Below are 16,996 nucleotides of genomic sequence, written 5' to 3' on the forward strand. Positions count from 1 at the left end.
GAATGAAATTTTAGGCATAGATCTCCTTGGTCCCTTCCCCCAGAGCGAGTTAAACAAAAATCGTTTTCTTTTAGTAATAGTAGATCATTTTTCAAAATGGATAGAAATTGTTCCACTTAAACGCGCGTCAGCCAAAACAGTCGCAGATGCATTCTTACACAGATACATTTTAAAATACGGTGCACCGATAAAAGTCATTAGCGATAACGGAAAACAATTCATTAGTCAAATATTTGAAAACATATGCAATGGACTTGATATACGCCATATCAAAATGGTTCCGTATAGACCACAGGCTAACATAGCAGAAAGAGTTAATAAAAACATTGTAAAAATAATTCGCAGTTACGTTAGCACACATCACAAGCGCTGGGATGGCTACATAAATGAATTAGCTTATGCTTTAAGAACGGCACATCATGATACTACGGGAAAAACTCCAGCAGAATTATTTTTAGGCAGAAAGTTAATTACGCCTTTAGATAAATTATTCTTTGTGCAACAAAGAGAGTAGGAATTCAAACAAAAGGACGTGCAAAAACTAATTGATCAGGCGCTTAAAACCTCGGATACGGCAAGAAATAGGCAGAAAATTTATTACGATAAAAAACGCCGTGAAGCAGATTTTAAAGTTGGTGATAAAGTATTGAAACGGAAATTTTCTTTATCAAGTGCCCCAGACAATTTTATGGCAAAGCTAGCTCCAAAGTTTGAAGACCCCTATGTAATTCAGGAAATCAAAGGAGTAGTTTTATATCTTAAAAACGAGAGAGGGGAAATCTGTAAAGCAAGTCCCGACCAGGTGAAAAAATACTATAATCCCAATGATTTTGAAATCCTTAAAAGTTTCTTGCAGGACTCAAGTCTAAACGAAATAGAAAAGCCAGAGACTGCAACAACTATTCCACCACCCAAGAAACGGAGAACTGAAGAGAGACCTAGCACTTCTACAACCCGGACGTCGGTATCAAAAAGAAAAAATGATTATCAAACTCCGGCGTTTAAGAAAAACAAAAGTACAGATGAACCGGGTAAAGAAACCGTGGTAAAAAGAAAAACACCACCTACAAAGGATGGCAGGAGGAATTACACATCAAGAAGAACGCGCACACGGCCACAGAGTCAGGTGCCAGCAAGGCCGCCGTTCCGGAAACTGAAACGCCAACAGGAAGCACAGAAGTACGAGGAACAGAAGAAATTCAAGGACTCCAGACCGGAGGACGTAAAGACCAGCCGTCCCAGGCAGAAACGCAAAAGCCAACAACCAGACGATTACTCCGTCAAGAGGCCAGCATGTAGAGGACGCAAAAGAAGGATCAACGGGGACGACAATTGGAGATCAACAAGGAGAAGATTGACATCCATGACACCTCTAACTTGGGATCAATTTTGTCAAAAACGGATGACGGAGTTTCAAGCATCGAAAACTCAAAGATAAGTTAAAACCTTCTATAAATATTTTTCTCTTTTGTTCCGAAATGTTATGCATAAGTACGAAGTTCTATGTTTTGACGGAAGTCAATTTGTCTCGGTTGAGACTTAGTTTTGTTTTTCTTTATTTAGCTAAGGCAAAAGTATTATTTTCTTCAAGTATAAAATCTAAGAACAAGCAGTTTCTGTTGGTCGAAAGACTAATTCTGTTATGTTAAAGCCAAAATTTGGCCGGAGATAAAAATAACTTCGTATTCTTGTATGTACTAATAAGAATTTTAGTTTCAGTGCCGCCAGCTTGGCGAAGGATGAGTAAAGTAAAAATTTATTTTCTCTTATTCATTTTATGGTAAATTGTAAAAAGCATATGTATTAAACTTTTGTAAATGTATGTAAATACTTGTATGTTATGTAAAAGTAGAATTTAGTCTAGAAGCATAAAATTGTAGATGCTAAAAGTGAATGCTTAAAAGCAATGAAGTCAAAATTTAAGTATTAAACTGTAAAGTCATGCTTTAGAGCGAAAGCCTGCATGTTTAAAAGATGAATGAGGGGGAAGTTAGAATGAATGTGTTTTGTAGGGTTCTCCACCTACATTTGAATTTTTAAGAATATTAAAGTAGCTCATTGAGTTGTAGAATGTCGAGTAAGGTGTGTCTATTTGGTTGTTGAATTCTAACAAATCATGGTGGTTAGGGGAAGTGTTGTAAGACTAAAACACGAATATTCCCGTTTGACACCACACACGGTGGAGAGCCAGGGTAAAGTTAAATTAATGCTTGAAAAATTGAATGAATGTGAAGTAAGCAATAACTAAGAAAAACGAAACGTTAAAAACAAAAATTTATTGTGTCAAGAAAGTGTAAATTATAATGTATGTAGAAAGATACTGATACTTATTCCTTCCAGATGCTGGAAGGAAAGACCAAGATTGATTGATGAAGTCCAGGAAAAGTTGCTGTAAGAAGAAACCTTTGTAAAGAGTAACAGAATTTTAATTGTTACATAAGATTATTTTTGTGTAAACGAGGCTTTCGCCAGTTAGTTCAGAATTAGATAAACTTACAACAGGTCGTTTGTAGAACCTGCTTCCAAGTTTTCCAAATTCTGGCAGCGGCAAATGTAGGGTTTATATTTATTTTAACTAACATTTATTTTAAGTTTAAACTATCTTTCCTGTCAATCCTTACTTTCCCCTGGAACTGCCAATGCCAGAATATGTAAATTTGAGTAGAACGCGCAAGCATTCAAATTATCAGCGGAAGTAGTATGATTTAAATAGAAGGAAACAAGTTCGGTGAGAGAGAGTTATTCTTACTTAGCGAGCGCGGAGGTAGTTATAGAGATTTGAAAAACCCCGCGTTGCGGCCTATGTGCTTGGCGGGAAGTAGTTGCAATTGTTCCAGTGAGCTTCAAGTCTGCTGAATTAGCAGCCGTATTGTAAAACGCGGTGAGTTAGTTATTTGAGAGAGCCTCGTAGTTAGAATATTGTCTTTAATTTCTTTTCAGGTTTTTATTTTTATTTTGACTGCCGAGTTGGCACCGTTTGTAAGCGTCAAGAGAACGCAATTGTAAATTAGTACGTTGAATAAAAAGGGACTTAAACCCTTTACAAAACTCTGTGGTTTATACAAGCTTTCACAGTCACCTCTTGGTTGCGTGCTAGTTAGAGGCGCGCAACGTTATAATAGCTAAAGCGAATTAAAAAAAAATATTTAAAGGTTCCGACATATTTTGTGGAGCTAAATTCTTGTCAATATTTCTAATAGCAATCGTAATTTAAAACCTTTTGACTAAATTTAGGAAGAAACTACAAAATAAATATTTTCCATTTTGCCGATTTGTAGCTCTACAAGAGGTAAAACTTCAGCCGTTATAAAATTTATAGTTAGCTCTATAAAAATGCTACTTACGGATATCTTTGTGTATTTCTAAGACGAAAGTGTAGATGAAATCTTCTATATTTAATTACTGCGGTATAAGATTATTGTAAATAAAACTTTGGCATTTTGTGGATATAGTATCTGTCTGGGATTGAATATACTTCTCCAGAATTCCAGCTGGGGTTTAAGAGCTAGCTGGAATTTCTAATTAGTCTGAGGTTAGTGAACCAAAGTTAACAAAAACTAACTGTTTTCTTTTCGGATATCATTTGGTTGTTGCTCAATGTGATATGTACTGTCGTTTATTATTATGGTTATATGCACTTATTTTGCTTATATTTCTCCACATTATAATCATAAAAGATTCCACCTATGTTTTTTGAGCAAATTTGTAAAGAGTTCAAAATTCCATTAATACCAGTGAACTGGTGGGTGACAAGAAGTGGGGTGCATGCGGGTACAAGTATATATACAAAAGCACTTGTTAAAATATTTATAAATTTTTCTTATGTTATTTCCATAAAGACACTTTACAGATATACATTATATTTTCTCAATAAACATACATAAATTGTTAAATCCCCTAATAGGACATAATCATTGAACATTTATTAGTCATAAGGTTAAATTTTCTGATCTCTCTCTTGCTAGCTTACCTTAGAAATTTATTTTAGTGAGATTACCTACTAGAACATTTCATAAGCAATAGAAATACCTTCTAATTTGGTCATCTATACTTTTGGACAAAATCACTTAATCAGGAGGATAAAGTATTATCGTGAACTGCAGCTTTCGCCAAAATTAACGAACAATCTATTCACGAGATAAGAGCATATTTTATAGCGTATTTATACAAATATATTGAAACGTTGCGCATCCTATGGCAAAGATAATGAAAGCCATTATTCTGAGGAATACTTTATTCTTAGAGAGTTTTCTAAAGGAAAATCACATTTTATTTATGTGTACACACGGGGAACAAATTTGAAAACACGAATCGTTATAGCGCCTTCCTATTGAGACTAAGAAAAATATTTCATCATGGCTTAACAATCTAAAGCAGATGCAGCTCTTCTAATCAGTCAAGAAGCCTTAAATTTCACTTTTAAGACTTCTTTTCCTTTAAAGTTTCTGTTTCCTAACAACATAGCAAACGAAAGAGTATCTTTGCCCTCTGTACAGTGCTGTTTAAGCAATTTAAAAAAAAAATCTGAACACACATCTAGAAACTTTTTTTTTTCTGTCACAAGCCAAAAACGGTATTAAAGCTGAGAGCAAGCGATTGTGTTCTTTGAAAAGAAAGTAATTTCAAGAGTTTTTTCATCAAGATTGATACCCTCCTGCAAAATAATGTTTAGCAGATAAAAGATACAACTACTTTCTGTAACCCGAGACCCACAAAGGCGACAAGGAGTATTTTTTCTGAGCCAGGGCTCAGATTCTTTTATTCCATCGGAGTTATTAGGCTTCGACAGGATAAGAAGGAAATTGTGTTTATCCACAGAGCTTACCATTAGGACCCTTTTGACGCGTCGATCGGATATAGCTCCACAACGCTGAGAGAAAAAATATGGACGACAGGAGTTCTGCCCGGCCCACGACGCCTGTTACCTATAGAAAGGAAAGGAAGGGAAAAAATAAGAAAAGGTATCAGAGGCAATGTTCATTTAGCGAAAAACGAACAGAGAGCAAAGTAGATTTGACATCTGTCGCCAATGCCAAGCGGGATGTGCTATGATAAGAGCTAGGAAATCTCTAGTATGGTAAGGCTTCAGGCCTCTGAGTCTTTGGGTTAAGGGTAAAAGAGAATAGGATCCTTGTTCTTTTGTGCAGAAATTAAAGGTTTTTTTCTTTCATGTAGCTGGTAGCCAACAACTTATATAGTTCCTCAAAAGTTACTGTATAAGTTCCCGCTTTTGAAGGAATTATGCTTTTAAGGAGTGAAGTTTGATTGATCAGAAAAATATTAGTTGGAAAAAACACATTTATTTTATTATGCATGGAAAACAACTCAAACGGTTTCGAAAAGCCAGTTCAAAAAACAAGCCACATATGCAAAAATTTAAAAACAATCTGTTTGCAACTCTACACTTGCTGCGAATATATTATTAAGTTATAAAATACATTTATGGGATTGAATAATAAATAATACAGAATAATATGCACTTTAATGATTCAAATGCATTCAATAATCTCTATTTATGTCATGGTGAATTTAGAATATAATATAATTTTGGTAACAAACAATTAATTGAGCTATTATATTTATAAAGAATCAAAAGCGTGTTAAAAATGAGATTTTACATGTGAGAATATGTCTACATATTAGTAATAAACATGAGCCTTCGAACAAATCACATAACAGGAGGTTTTTGATTAAAGAGAAATCATTTGGAGCAGATTAAAAGATCTGAGAAACTTAATTAGTACTGCAGTTTCCTGCTGATTGAGAGCATCCTGGGATCGAACACCAACCGGCCCGTACACTTATAGTTAGGTCTAATAAAATTAAACATCTTTTAGGGTTATGTGTGGGCCCTCTATAACTGTTATGCTTTGACTATTCACGGATCTCCCGGATGCATCCTTTCATATCAATTAGTCATAGACCAAATACATGAACCTTACAATCAAGAACCGGATTATCCGGATATAGTCAACGGCTCAGTTGATGAATCACTTGCACACAAATATAGGCTCCAAGGTTGTATCCATGTTCCGGGTTTAGATCTTTGCAAATATGTATAACTGATATCTGATTCTTTATTTACGAGAACAGTTAGAGAATTTGTTTTGTATTATTATAAATTATGCTTTCTGTTGAATCTTCACATGCGGTAGCGTAATTATAATATAATATATATCACAATTATATATATAATTATAATACATATTACAATTACTGCGATAAAAACAATTATTAATATTAATTCATGCAACATATATACAGACATAATAAAAAAGCCAACTTGGTACATATGAAATAAGTATACTTTTCAGATTGTTCTTATATGTTGGCATAACTTTAAAGTTCGGCAGTTTAATTTCCCCATTTTTAAATTTGCTTTAGTTCTTTCAAATATACATCATTTTTAATTGTCTCAGAGAGCATTTTAGTGTTTAAGAATTCAGAAATTTTTTAACCAAGAATTTGCTTGGGTTCCAGAAATTTTCCCTATTGCTTTGATGAATTTACCGCTCGAACTAAAATTCTCTGGATAGACGTTTAACTTTTATTTGCATCAGAATATAATAGTCCTAATTTTAAATTAAAAAACTATTAGTTTTCATCCTTTAATAAATTTAGACGCAATATAATTTCAAATTTAAAAATCAGGAGCTCTCTTGTGTATGAAATATTTTGAGTCATATTTTGAAGCATTTTTATTCTTACTGGACTTCTATTAATCATAATGGAAAATTACCAGATATAAATAATTAATATTTAACAGTAAAGAACAAATATGTATCATTATGAAATAACTAAATATAATCTCACTCATTGAAAGAACTGCTATATTGCATTTTTTGCTAATTATGAACTAACTGAGATTTTTCAAAATCGAAGAGAGACAGTAAAGCTGCGGTTATATACTGCTGTTTGAATAGATCATGAGACCGAGTATCGAATTAAAAAAATCATAATGACCAAATAATAGCTATTCATACTGTGGAAGTGAAATATAAAAGTTTCAATTACACAACACAGTATAAAATAATTACATAATGTGAATTATGTAAGTTTTCAGATAATAGTATTTTGTGAATTATATATAGGTATTCCAAACATAGTTAAAAAGCTCTGTGTAGTGTTCAATTATCATTAGCAGATCCCATTAGAAAATAACATAAGATTTATTAGTGAGAATCTCAACTTTATGATATATTAAGTGCTTTTAATGCAAGCAATATTACATCTATTTGATTATATATATATTAAAAGATACAAAAAATAACTTACAGCTTCAGTATGAACAGGATGAACTGCAAACAACATGGCGGCTACGAAGCTGGGACCCTTTGGAAGAAATTCTGCGCATAATCTAGGAAAAAATTGAATATATGAGTTTTAACTTATATTTTATTTGAAACAAACAATAATATTAGACTGTAAAATTTATCTAAAATTATTTAAAATCAGTTAACGAATTATGTGTGTGTGATGGTAATACAATCAACTTCTATTGGATTTTAAAAGCTATTATAAAATATCCTTAAATGGAATTTAGGCGAGCATTTATTTCTTGCAAGGATTCTTTTCAAAATAATAGGCAGTTAAGTAGTTCTTTTATACATGCTGTATTTTCAAAAATTGTTTCGATAAAAGAAAAATATTTTACTTGTGACACTATAAGATATTTCTCCCGCCTTCTTAGCATGCCTTTGTAGTGTAGTAGTCAGCACACTTGGCGCCTATTTGAGAGGTCCGTGGTTCGAGTCTCGGTAAGCGCATTGCTCAATTTTAACGTCTCCTGCTTCGAAATAACCTAATGTCTCTATAACACAATTTATAATTTTACTTCAAAATTAAAACATTGAAATTTAAAATTATTTCTCAATGGTTAATTTATTTAATTATCCATTGAGTTTAACCTGCATTAAATTCTTTCTTTACACATTTCGTAAATTATTTATTTATATTCTCTGTTCTATTCAATGAAGAATAGTCATTTAATTAAGTGGAATTTGCTTCCATTTTAGTAAAATGGATCAGTGGGCATTCAGTAAAACGATCCCCATCCAAATTATTTTAAGCCTGGCTTGGGCTCATTAAAACTCATTTAAGTCCTAACTGTATTCAGGTCGTACTTTGATAATATTTTTATATGCAATAGTTAATATACGAAGATGGAAAATATAAGGATAAGACATTTTTGAACCTGTATAGTAAACATCTTCTGTGTGAACAGATACATTAAAGGCTGAGTAATTTTAATAAAAAATTGGGGTATCCCAATCAAGAATTTGAGAAACATAATTCAGTATTCTTGACAGCAGTAAAATATATTGCTGTTACAGGCTAAAAAATCGCAAACGAAAATGCAAAACAAAATCGTCGTCGCAAAAGAACGCGAAACAAAACCGTCGTCGTTCAAATCGTCGTGGAAAAAAAGAAAGCAAGGAAAAATCATCGCTGTTCTAAGATATAGTCGTATAAAACATCGTTGTCGGAAATAAAATTATTCAAAAACTGCGCAGTTTTCGCAGATCGTCGTCGAAAATATCGTGATAAAACATAAGATACCTACAAATCATCGCATGACGATAATATTGCAGACGTGCGTTTTTCAAGCTTTAAAAATTGCAAATGTATATTCTCATAATGATTTGTGAGCTCAAAAAAGAATTAGGAATATTTTTACTTTTATACTTTTGAATTAACTAATAATTTTTGGTCGAAAAACTAAGATTGAAATTTAAGTATTCAGAAACTGAAAATTAGTAGAAAATTAATACTACTTACAGCAGTTAATAGAATTTTATACTACGATAATTAATTAAACAATTGTAATCGAGGTAACTACATGCACATATATTCATTTTTCTAACCTTTCTTAGACTATGTTTCAAGAAAAATTACCAATGAAACTTTATAAAAGAGATTATTTAATTAATGACCCTTAATACATAACAATATAAGTTTAAAATTTTAATAATTGTTATACCTAGCATTATATTTCTACTAACTTTCTGTTTGTTAATTCTTACATTTCTTTGTTATTTTTTCAGGAAAAACGTTTTAGTTAATTTCAAAATAGGAAATACAAAAGTAAAAATATTCCTCATTTTTCATTGCGCTCACAAATCATTACGTTAATACGAAAAATTTAAAATCTGAAAACGCATGTCTGCGATGTTATCGTAATGCGATAAATTTGTAGGTCTTTTATTTTTTACCAAGATATTTTTGACGATGATGTTTCCAAACATTTTTGAAAAGGATGATTTTTAATCGCTTTTTTTTCGATGATGATATTTTGTACCATGATATTTTAGAACTGCGACGTTTTCTCCTTGCTTTCGTTTTTCCGCGATATTTTCTCCGCGATGTTTTCGTTCGCGATGTATTTGCCGCTATGCTTTCGGAAAACAAATATACTGCTGACAGTAAAATCCTAATTATCGTACATTGGGTATTTGCTTGCTTATGTGTTATTTGTAGTACAACGAACATTAATACAGTGATGTGGTTAAGGTCGTAAAAAACACCAAAATTATTTGATAATGTTTCTGTGGACAAACGTGATAGGAAAAAGACACATTTAGCATACATAAACTACCTGCAACTGAGGTGACTGATAATCATAAAGGAATACAACGTTGCCAGCTTTGCTAAGAAAATACTTATAAACCTCTCAATAAAAATATGAGCTCTTCGAACGAATGCAGTACGTTAATTTGTAACCAAATGAGACATAACGTCAAATTACAGAACTAAAGCGAACAACAAAAATCGTTGTTAACGAAGTAGATGACTCTTGAAAAAGCATTTAAAGAGACATTAGACATAATGCTTCCTCATTTTAAGAAGACCCACTTTGGAGTCTTTCAACCGTTTTTGATGTTTCTTTGATGTTGATGGTGGCATTTATGATGTAACATAAATAGTTTCTATTTAAAGGCTTCATTAGCTGCATTCTAATATTAAGCAGCACATATGTCTTAATGTATGTGTACATAAGCATATATTTTTGGAATGAGGAAATTTACTGCAGTTTGTTAAATACTACTACTGGCTAAATGGCTCTACTTTTGTAATCATTATTCGTAGACATATACTTCCAGCAACAAAATGCCTTAAGATATTAATGCCTTAAGTTATGGCATTTTTTAATTTAAAAAAATCAGTTTTGTAAAAATCCCGAAATATAACCTTTTATATGGCTCTCCGATAGTAGTTATACCTAGTAAACGTTTACACACATTCTTAAAAATTAAAACGAGAAATACAGAAAAACTGACTCATATTTAATTTTAAAATTTGATATCATGTTCAGGGATCGTGCACAAGCTGAAGAATAAAACGTTTGCGCGTGTTTAGAAACGAAACATCGGTTTAAAAAAAGTCTTTTAATGTTAATAAATTAAACGACGATCTTTTCTATGCGGAGTGTCATGAATAATTTATCTATATAAGTTATTTCAAAATGGAGATCTCATTCACAGACTCTTATAGATTTCGTGTTGCCAAAAACAGTGACAGGCACAAAAGGAAATCGTAGTCATTATCTGCGTAAATAAAAAATAAAAAATGAATAAATGCAAATGGAAAATCATTTCAATTCGAAACATTTGTTTAACGATTGTTTTGCTGCGATTATTAGATTATGATTCTAAAGTAGTGAAACTGCATTGGAATATTAATTGCGTATTTTTAGCATTTCAAATTTATAAATTACGTGTAAAAATACCTTCTGCATATCACAAATAACAAAATTATAAAATAAAGAACGATACGCACCAAATCATGAAAGAATTTGACTGTATGTCATTTACAAGGGAACATTTCGAATAATTCTAATTTATTTTCTAATGAATCCCTGAAGGTAAACCAAAAATGGGACACAAATCTCAAAATTTGAAATCATATAACTTTGACCATTTTGGCTGTACGGAACACAAAACTTATATGCTTTTTTTATAATGAGTATAATCTTTTACTATATATAATTATGGAAACCAAAGGCTGTAGAATAACCGAAACAAATTTAGTTTGAAGATATCTAAAATTTATTATACCTTATTTTAGATATTTACTACAGTTAAATAAATAATTAATAACTTGTATTTTTATTTCACTGACTTTTAATTTCATTTGAAAAAAAATCTGATGTATACACAACATGACTTCCTTGTACGGAATATTAAATTATACGCATTTTTTTCTGCATTTCATTTAAACTTATTTCCTCGAATTTCATTAGAGATATATTTCTCATTTAATTAATTCAGTTCTCACTTTGCGGCAAGGGGGGGGCGGGAAGTACATAAAAACTGAAAATATCGTCATAAAAAATTGAAAGATATAGAAAACATAAAACACCAAATACTGTTAAAACAATTAAAAAATTACAATTAAAATTATTTTCTACGCAGAAACAAGCAGTTCGGCAAAAAAGCACGGAAGGTGCAGAAACTGGCTTAACTCCCTATTCTGCTAAGTTTCAAATGCAAACAAATATGTCTGCTATGGTTCGAAGAATAAGGCTTAGCCACACTTAAACAACTTTCAAATTCTTGATGATTCTACAACTAGTGCATACACATTAACTAAAGGCATAAAAACCTTAACCGGAAGGTAAGAACAACATAATTCAATCATTTTTAAAACAAAAGTGAACAGTTTACCAATATATAAGAATAAAAAAACTGAACTCCACTGCGAGTAACAGAGGGAGTATATATACCTTTGGTGCGGCAGAGTGCAACCAAAATGAGCACAACTGCATGTTATAGCAGTCCTATATACAAAATTTCAACGTTCTGAGGCTACTCGTTTTTGAGTTATGCGAGATACATACATACATACATACGTCTGTATGTATGGCATAAGACGTCACGAAAAAAAAATCTCTTCTGAATCCATTTTATATCAGTTTTATAATTCATTTGGGGGAAAAAAATCCTTTATTTTGCCCTTACGTACAGATGTCACCCAGAAACATCGGTAAATTGCATTCGATAGCATCCAAAATGGATATTTTCGTTGAAATATGAAACCCGGAATTTTTCGTGATTGCAATACTTCCTTTACTTCGTACCACAAAGTAAAAACAATTGTAATAGCTTGTATTCGTAAATATTTGAGTAAAATTTGTAAGCAATATAAATTTGTTAGTAATAAACTTAATCTAAATTTAGAATTAAAAATACGTCTAAGAATTCTAAATACTTAGATGCTTTAGTATTACTAAAACCCTTTTTAATAATAATAATAATATATATATATATATATATAAAGAGAAGGATCCATGTTGAGTGCAAAATAATTTCAGTCTTTTAGCAGTCAGTGTAAGCAATTAGAATTAATTTAATTAAAACATATACAAGTTTTTAGAGTATGATGGATATTCCGATCCCTTAAATGAAGATTCTGGAATAAAAAAGTAAAATTAAGATATTCATTTACAGCATTTCATTAACAATAAAATGTGATTAATCATATGTGACATTAACAAGAGAGGTATAATTATGTTGATTTCATCATATTTCAACTGAACCTGTCACTAAGATGGAAATACATATTTTAATTCCGATATCGGTTTATTCGTTTTTAGATTTGTATGACATTTTTATGTTTTCTTCATGCGTGAAACATTTCTTCAAAATCGTACCAAAAATGTAGCGTAATTTTATTCCCATCGTTACTTTTATTTCTCTAAAGCTGTGTTCCTTAAACTGTTGGTCGCGACCCCAAATGAGGTCGCTTGATGTGCAGAAGGGAGTCGCCAAAAATGTTAGCAATTTTGATATTTCTTTAACTTTATAATAATTTTACAATTATCAAATATTTTTACATAATTTATCTGAGACAAACACTAAAAAACCGTTTCGATGCATTTTTTTATAATAGAAACGTTTATTTTACTTTAAAAGTTGATGACTTAACACTACAATAGCATTACAAGTGAAGAAACGGACAGTTTCACTCACGTATGTGTCGTATTGCGCAATGCTTATGGGGTCCCACTAAATTTTCGTAAACATTATGGGGTCCCCACACCAAAAAATTTAACGAACCTTTCTCTAAAATATATTAAAACTGAAATGAAAGTAGAAACATTGTAATTTAAGCAAATGATATTCTCGTTCAAAATGTGCCTCATCAAGACAAAGCATCAGAAAATTTTGATGCCATACATTACTAAGATTTTATGAGAAAACTGTCATTGTTTTCTAGTGATAACAATATATTTATTTACTGGAACTGAAGACTAAAAAAAATATTGAGCTTACAAAACAAAGCAGTATATTCCATTATGACGCATTTAGTGTCGTAAAATCGTAAGATCTGAAAACAAATTCTGAATTCCATTTATTTATATAAAACACATTATTATTACTATAAGTATTTCCATATTAGCATCACTATTACAACATTTCAAAAACATTTTTAAGAGTGTTATTACAATAATATTATTGCAATTGCATTATTATTACTATATTTATTCTCATATTAGCATAATTATTACAATGGTATCATTGCAACAAATTTGTTAAAAGTATTATTACAACAATATTATTGCAACTGCATTATTATTAGTATATTTATTCACCTGTTAGCATAATTATTACAGCAGTGTAATTGTAACAACGTTGTTAGGAGTATTATTAACACAATATTATTGCACTGATATTGTTATATTTATTCCCATATTAGCATAATTACTACAACAGTATTATTGCAACAACGTTGTTAAGAGTGTTATTACAACAATATTATTTCAATTGCATTATTATTACTATATATATTCCCATATTAGCATAATTATTACAACGATATCATTGCAACAAATTTGTTAAAAGTGTTATTACAACAATATTATTGCAACTGCATTATTATTAGTATATTTATTTCCCTGTTAGCAAAATTATTACAACAGTGTAATTGTAACAACGTTGTTAGGAGTGTTATTACCACAATATTATTGCACTGTTATTATTATATTTATTCCCATATTAGCATAATTACTAGAACAGCATCATTACAACGACGTTTTTAAGAGTGTTATTACAATAATATCATTGCAATAATTTGGTTAAGAAAGTATTGACAGCATATCTTCCGTCGAGAATAGAGCTAGAAACGAATAATTATACTCAATCACTACCCTGCGAAATATAATATACTATCTGTCGGACCAGAAATAGCAACTAAACAAAGTTCCCTCTGAATGTGATAAAAAATGTAGCAATTATCAAAAAAAAAAAAAAATCACAGTCATTACACATTAATAATTACCTAAATAATTTGTATTTAGAAAAACCTTTCGCAAAATTATCACTGGCTCAACACATGCGGTTTTCATAGTCAGTTCTTCATAACAAAAAAAAAAAAAAAAAAAAAAAAAAAAAAAAAAACTGTAGTTTAACATATTTGAATACAAATTACTGTTTGTCTTTAAGTATTCCACAAACTCTAAATCATGATTCACTTTTGAAAAGCTACCAAATTACTTTTTATTTATCATGATAAATTGGTTGATGCATGTTCAAATTTTTAATTGAACTTCAGGAAAATATTTAGATATAAGGGAAATAAAAATATTATTTAAACAACACTGATAAATTTTAAATGTGTATTCATAAACCTTTACAAGACATTCGTCACGTATTAATCAATTAAAACAATTCTTTCAAAGACTGAGACAGAATAAAAAATGAGGCATCTGTTTTTAAGCAACACGCACGAACATATTGCCAAGAAGGAATTCAGAATTCTCAACGCGCAGAATCATGAAATGTTTTCTCTTCAGCACCGATTTGGAGCTGGAGAAAATGCCATATGGTAGATGCAATTTAAGCCACAAATCATCGCATCGATCCATACTATTCAGGCTCTCGACTGGACTCATTTTCACTTCAAAAGTTACATCCATACTTTCTCATTGGATTTTACCTCTCCGCTGATCGCATTTGCCTCCAGACCAGACACAGATATTAGCGTTTCGCTGTAGTAATAGCCTTTCAGAGGAATAAATGATCCAATCATTGTTGTTTCCATCGTCACTGAAAGCAGACAGTTTTGTTCAATACATGCTGAGGAAATCAACGTAAAACGATGCACATAAAGCACGGTTTTTGTTTTTGTAAGTAAAAGTCTAATAAACGGAAATGTTTTGAATTCGAAGGATTGGTAGAAATCTACGTTTAGTATTTTTCTTATGCTTTTGCCTTTTTGATAAGGCGACATCCGTATGTTTGGATATAACGATGTAAATATATAAAACTGCTTTCTGTTTTCTTTAGACATAAGCATAATCATGCGTCTAGTAGAATATTTAAGATTTAGCGAAACAATTCTGTGTTATGAATAAATACATCTTCCTTTTATCAGTAAATTGGATTCTTAAAGTATAATATGATTTATGATAAATCTTTTGCGAATAAAAACAATTTGATTGATTAATTGAATGTGTATTTTAGATAGCAAAAAAACTAATGTTTTGGTAGCTTGTATAAAGATATAATTTTATTTTGAAAGCCAAGGGATTAGAATTTAGCTTATTGTCAAAATTTTCGCGAATATATTACGGAAGTTTTTGAAAACACCACGAAAGCTCAAACTGTCTAGATTTAATAATACAATTATCGATCAATTTTGTCAATAGATGATCAGTATCAATTGGCTCAAGGGATTAATGACTTCGCAGATCAGATACTAACAAATTTCTGAGAATGTTTACTATTCTTACTTCCTTATAGAAATAAGTATAAGAACAGGATAAATGGATAATGAATATGGCATGCAAATCTTCCTAAACATGTTAACTATAACTAATTCTGAGTTATGCAAGAAAAGTTACGCATTTACAGCTAGGTACGCAAAGAGTAAAGAGTTGATAAACATTTAGTCAACGATCTCATACATCAAATGAAATTACTAATAATAACTATTAACTGCTATGGCCGAATATATATTAAAAATTATGCCGAAAATCCCTAATTTTTTTATACTTTTTTTATTATCTACAGATATAGCTCACTAGATGTAGCTTTGTAAGGCGGAAAAAGAAAACTTTTTTGAGGGAAAAAACAAGATATTTATTATGGTTCATGACATTACCCGAGTTAACTCAGACTTCATTGAAGCAGGAAAACAAATCTAGCAAAAGTAATGCAAAACTGTAGTCTAGGTAATAATAGGTAATATGAGCTAAAGTAAAAGTCAAGCAAATACATTTTACGATCTATAAATGTCATTGACAGTCATGGTATGGTAAGTATGGTACAGTCTGAAACATATCATCAACGAAGAAATCAAACTGAATTTACAGTTTATTTATAATGCGGCCACTTCGTCGACTGCAGCTGAGGGTCATGGAGGAACCAATCACAAAAGCCAGCCGCTTGGACCCCTCCCACAGCTAAGAAAACATGTACCTGACATGTGTCATTTGTAGAGTGTCGATTGCCAGGCGATAGTACGGGTAATGGCATTAAATGTCCGTAAACGTTTCAGCGCCCGAATTAATTCGTTCATAGGAAAACCTAAACGGCATCTATTCCCGAGATATCTCGGGCACGGTCGTTAAGCGATTAATGGTAAGAAACATCAAATAGTTACTAGCCATAAATGGTAAGAACTATTAAGTAGTTCCTAGCTATTAATGGTAAGAATCGTTAAGTTGTGTGTAGCTATTAACAGAAAAGAACTCTGAAGGTTTCTCATTACTTTACCACTGAAAAAAACGATTGTTTTTAAGGAAAGATGGTACCCGAAGTCTGACATATGGTTTTGCCTTACAAGAATCGAACAGTCATTAGATTGTATTGATGCTGGAACGTGAAACATTTGCAATGTCTTCGCCAGGATTCGAACTGCGGACCTTTCGAATACGCGCCGATCCTGCCTTTAGATACACTACGAAGGCACATGGAGTAGAGGGAGGAAAATACCTGATATATTCCCCTCTTTTAATGGGCTACTGGAGATTAGGGGATACATCGCCAAATCCTGG

At 31.4% G+C, this 16,996-nt stretch overlaps 1 protein-coding gene and 1 long non-coding RNA gene across 4 annotated transcripts in view; one reads left to right on the plus strand and one right to left on the minus strand.

Moving 5' to 3' along the window:
- LOC146993703 (uncharacterized) overlaps nucleotides 1-16,996 on the plus strand; it is a 371,536-nt gene that overhangs the window by 291,428 nt on the left and 63,112 nt on the right. The gene's annotated exons all lie outside the window — the stretch shown is intronic.
- Nucleotides 1-16,996, minus strand: part of LOC118186875 (protein O-mannosyl-transferase Tmtc3-like) — a 512,127-nt gene that overhangs the window by 157,090 nt on the left and 338,041 nt on the right. For both annotated transcript variants that reach the window (XM_035357048.2, XM_085806651.1), the window contains 2 exons: nucleotides 7,276-7,357; nucleotides 4,826-4,925 (listed from right to left, as the gene is read on the minus strand). In XM_035357048.2, coding sequence (XP_035212939.2) covers nucleotides 4,826-4,925; nucleotides 7,276-7,357 — 182 coding nt within the window. The remainder of the gene's footprint in view (nucleotides 1-4,825; nucleotides 4,926-7,275; nucleotides 7,358-16,996) is intronic.

Source organism: Stegodyphus dumicola, chromosome 12, assembly GCF_044657685.1.
Source record: "Stegodyphus dumicola isolate Sdum_Otavi_A_Nest chromosome 12, ASM4465768v1".
In the NCBI taxonomy this organism is placed as follows: Eukaryota; Metazoa; Arthropoda; class Arachnida; order Araneae; family Eresidae; genus Stegodyphus; species Stegodyphus dumicola.